Here is a 2,753-nt window from a genome sequence, read left to right as displayed (position 1 = left end):
CCAGCTTTTATGCCAGTTTGGGCGTTTAACTCCCATTTGGGTGCCAGTTCCGGCGTTTAACGCTGGAATTTCTGAGGGTGACTTTGAATGCCGGTTTGGGCCATCAAATCTTGGGCAAAGTATGGACTATCATATGTTGCTGGAAAGCCCAAGATGTCTACTTTCCAACGCCGTTGAGAGCGCGCCGATTGGGCTTCTGTAGCTCCAGAAAATCCACTTCGAGTGCAGGGAGGTCAGAATCCAACAGCATCTGCAGTCCTTTTTAGTCTCTGAATCAGATTTTTGCTCAGGTCCCTCAATTTCAGCCAGAAAATACCTGAAATCACAGAAAAACACACAAACTCATAGTAAAGTCCAGAAAAGTGAATTTTAACTAAAAACTAATAAAAATATACTAAAAACTAACTAGATCATACTAAAAACATACTAAAAACAATGCCAAAAAGTGTATAAATTATCCGCTCATCATACGGCAGAGGAGAAGGCGGGGTTGAATGGTGCGGAAGCAGAGATCGAGATCTGACTATCTCGAGGTTCAAATAAGGGAAGGAAATGGACCACCCAGGGCAACGAAATTCACAAGTACGCTTTGTCAGTGTCGATTAGGTTTTTACCGTCCGATAATTTCAGGGGAGGCATGCGCAGAAATTGATTTCAATTGGGGGGTGTGCCTTCCCGTGTCCGCCGACAGTTTTGACCGTTTGATTTTTCAGGGTTGCCGTTTAGAATGGCACACAGCCGAATTAGATTTGTTACCTCTTAAATTCTATACCGAAAATCGGGGTTGGTCGTTACAGTTAAATGAGTTTTAGTTAGATTATTATAGTATGACTGGAAATATAGTTGAGTGAGTTTTAGTTGGATTATTTTAGGGTGTCTGGAATTATAGCTGCGTGTTCACAGTCATGGTTGCTAACGCCCATGTTCTGTTCGCTCACTGCGATTTTTTGAATTGTGACAGCCAAATGGGTTTGTGGAGCCTAGCTACGAGTTTTCATCTAATTTTGACCGAGTTCATGCGTCACAGATGTGTTTGTTTCTCAAGTTATGAGTTTTTGTTGACCGGTTTATGTTCATGTGGCCCACCGCCTGTTGTCACACATGCCGCGTGTTGTTAAATGCAGGATGCTGATGATGGAATGAGCGGCGAAACCGTGCCGGAAGAGGAAGTAGAAGCGATGGATTCGTCTGTCGCAGATGCGGACATAGATGCAGAAGCAGCAGTGAGGATTGTTGATGGGATAGGGTCCTTTGGTGCAATTGAATTTTCTTCCCTGACAGCCAAAGACGTGCTGACGACGGAGTTCACAAGCCTACAGGCAGCTTATGACTACTACAACGAATTCGGTTGCATGAAAGGATTCTCGGTCAAGAGGTCCAAGGTGGGTCGCAGAACAAAGCAGGGGGCAGAGGGCAAAATAATTTGGCAGATATTTGTGTGCTCGAGGGAAGGAGAGCGCGACGGGAAACATATGCATCGGGAAGACAGGAAGAAGGATCCTCGACCGATCACGCGGTGCAGGTGTGAAGCCCGGATTAAGGTCCACATTGATGATGCCAGCGGGTGATGGTTTGTTGAATAATTCTGCGATAATTGGATGCGAGGTTTAGGGGTCTGTCGCGGTCATACAGAGCAGTCAAGGAAGGGGATTTGCACCAAATCAATTCCATAAGGAAATCTGGGTTGCAGGTGCCGACGATTTTCCGTGCGTTTGCCAATCAGTCAGGAGGATTCGAGACTGTTGGGTTCGAGGTAAAAGACATATATAATGCGATAGAGAAGCAAAGGCGGGCTGGCACGACAGATGCGGAGTCCGTGCTAAAGTTCTTGGGAACTTTAAGGACCATTGATTCCGGGATGTTCTGGAGGTAGTCGCTGGATGTTGACAAGAGGTTGGAAAATCTCTTCTGGTGCGATGGTACAAGTCGTTATAACTACAGCGTCTTTGATGATGTCCTGGGTTTTGATGCAACTTACGGTCGTAACAAATACAAGTGCCCTTTGGTAATATTCTCAGGGGTGGACCATCATATGCGGACGGTGGTGTTCGGCTGTGCCATCTTGAGCAATGAGAGCGAAGCAAGCTATGTGTGGTTGCTGCGGTCATTTCTTGAGGCAATGAAGGAAAAACAGCCGAAGTCTGTTATCACGGACGGTGACCTCGCCATGAAGAGTGCGGTTAGCACAGTTTTTCCTGGTGCACATCATATGTTGTGTAGCTGGCATCTGTTAAGGAACGCCACTGCTAGAGTTGGACGGCTGGGTTTTCCTAGGAAATTCTGTCTATGCCTCATGGGAGATCTAGAGGTTAACGAATTTGAGACAATATGGACAGATAGCGTGGTGGACCACGGGTTAGAGGATCATCCGTGGATAGTAGATATGTATTCTAAGAAGCATTCCTGGTCTAATGCCCATATCCGGGAGAAATTCTTCGCAGGACTGAAGACGACATCCAGGTGCGAGGCTTTGAATATGCAGCTTGGAAAATTTATACACAACGGGTACAATCTAAGGGAGTTTGTGGAGCACTTCTAACACTATTTAGAGTTCATGAGGAGGAGAGAACTAGTGGCAAACTACAAGTCTACATATGGCGAGCCTGTTGTGAAGACGAAACTCGAGGCCATTGAGCAGTTCGCTGCAACGGTTTATACAAGAGAGGTTTTTGAACTATTTCAGGAGGTGCTGATGCTAGCCAGCAATATTAGAGTTGTGTCCACCAAGAGGACGAGCGTTGGTGTTTTGTTCG

At 46.0% G+C, this 2,753-nt stretch overlaps 1 protein-coding gene across 1 annotated transcript; it reads left to right on the top strand.

Annotated features, from left to right (window-relative positions):
• Nucleotides 1-1,118: 1,118 nt before the first annotated feature.
• Nucleotides 1,119-2,539, top strand: LOC107489191 (protein FAR1-RELATED SEQUENCE 5-like). Its single transcript, XM_016109962.1, has 3 exons — nt 1,119-1,522; nt 1,612-1,753; nt 1,874-2,539. The coding sequence occupies exons 1-3, from the start codon at nt 1,119-1,121 to the stop codon at nt 2,537-2,539; spliced, it is 1,212 nt and encodes a 403-aa protein (XP_015965448.1).
• Nucleotides 2,540-2,753: the final 214 nt, after the last annotated feature.

This window comes from Arachis duranensis, chromosome 5, assembly GCF_000817695.3.
Source record: "Arachis duranensis cultivar V14167 chromosome 5, aradu.V14167.gnm2.J7QH, whole genome shotgun sequence".
NCBI classification, from domain to species: Eukaryota; Viridiplantae; Streptophyta; class Magnoliopsida; order Fabales; family Fabaceae; genus Arachis; species Arachis duranensis.
This window is presented reverse-complemented; position numbering and strand designations above follow the sequence as displayed.

Bases quoted from the DNA above. Each gene is read 5' to 3' on its own strand.
- LOC107489191 (XM_016109962.1), top strand. From the start codon at position 1,119: ATGCAGGATGCTGATGATGGAATGAGCGGCGAAACCGTGCCGGAAGAG. The intron at 1,523-1,611 runs GTGTGAAGCCCG...TGCGAGGTTTAG, and splicing joins CGACCGATCACGCGGTGCAG to GGGTCTGTCGCGGTCATACA. The intron at 1,754-1,873 runs GTAAAAGACATA...TTCTGGAGGTAG, and splicing joins TCGAGACTGTTGGGTTCGAG to TCGCTGGATGTTGACAAGAG.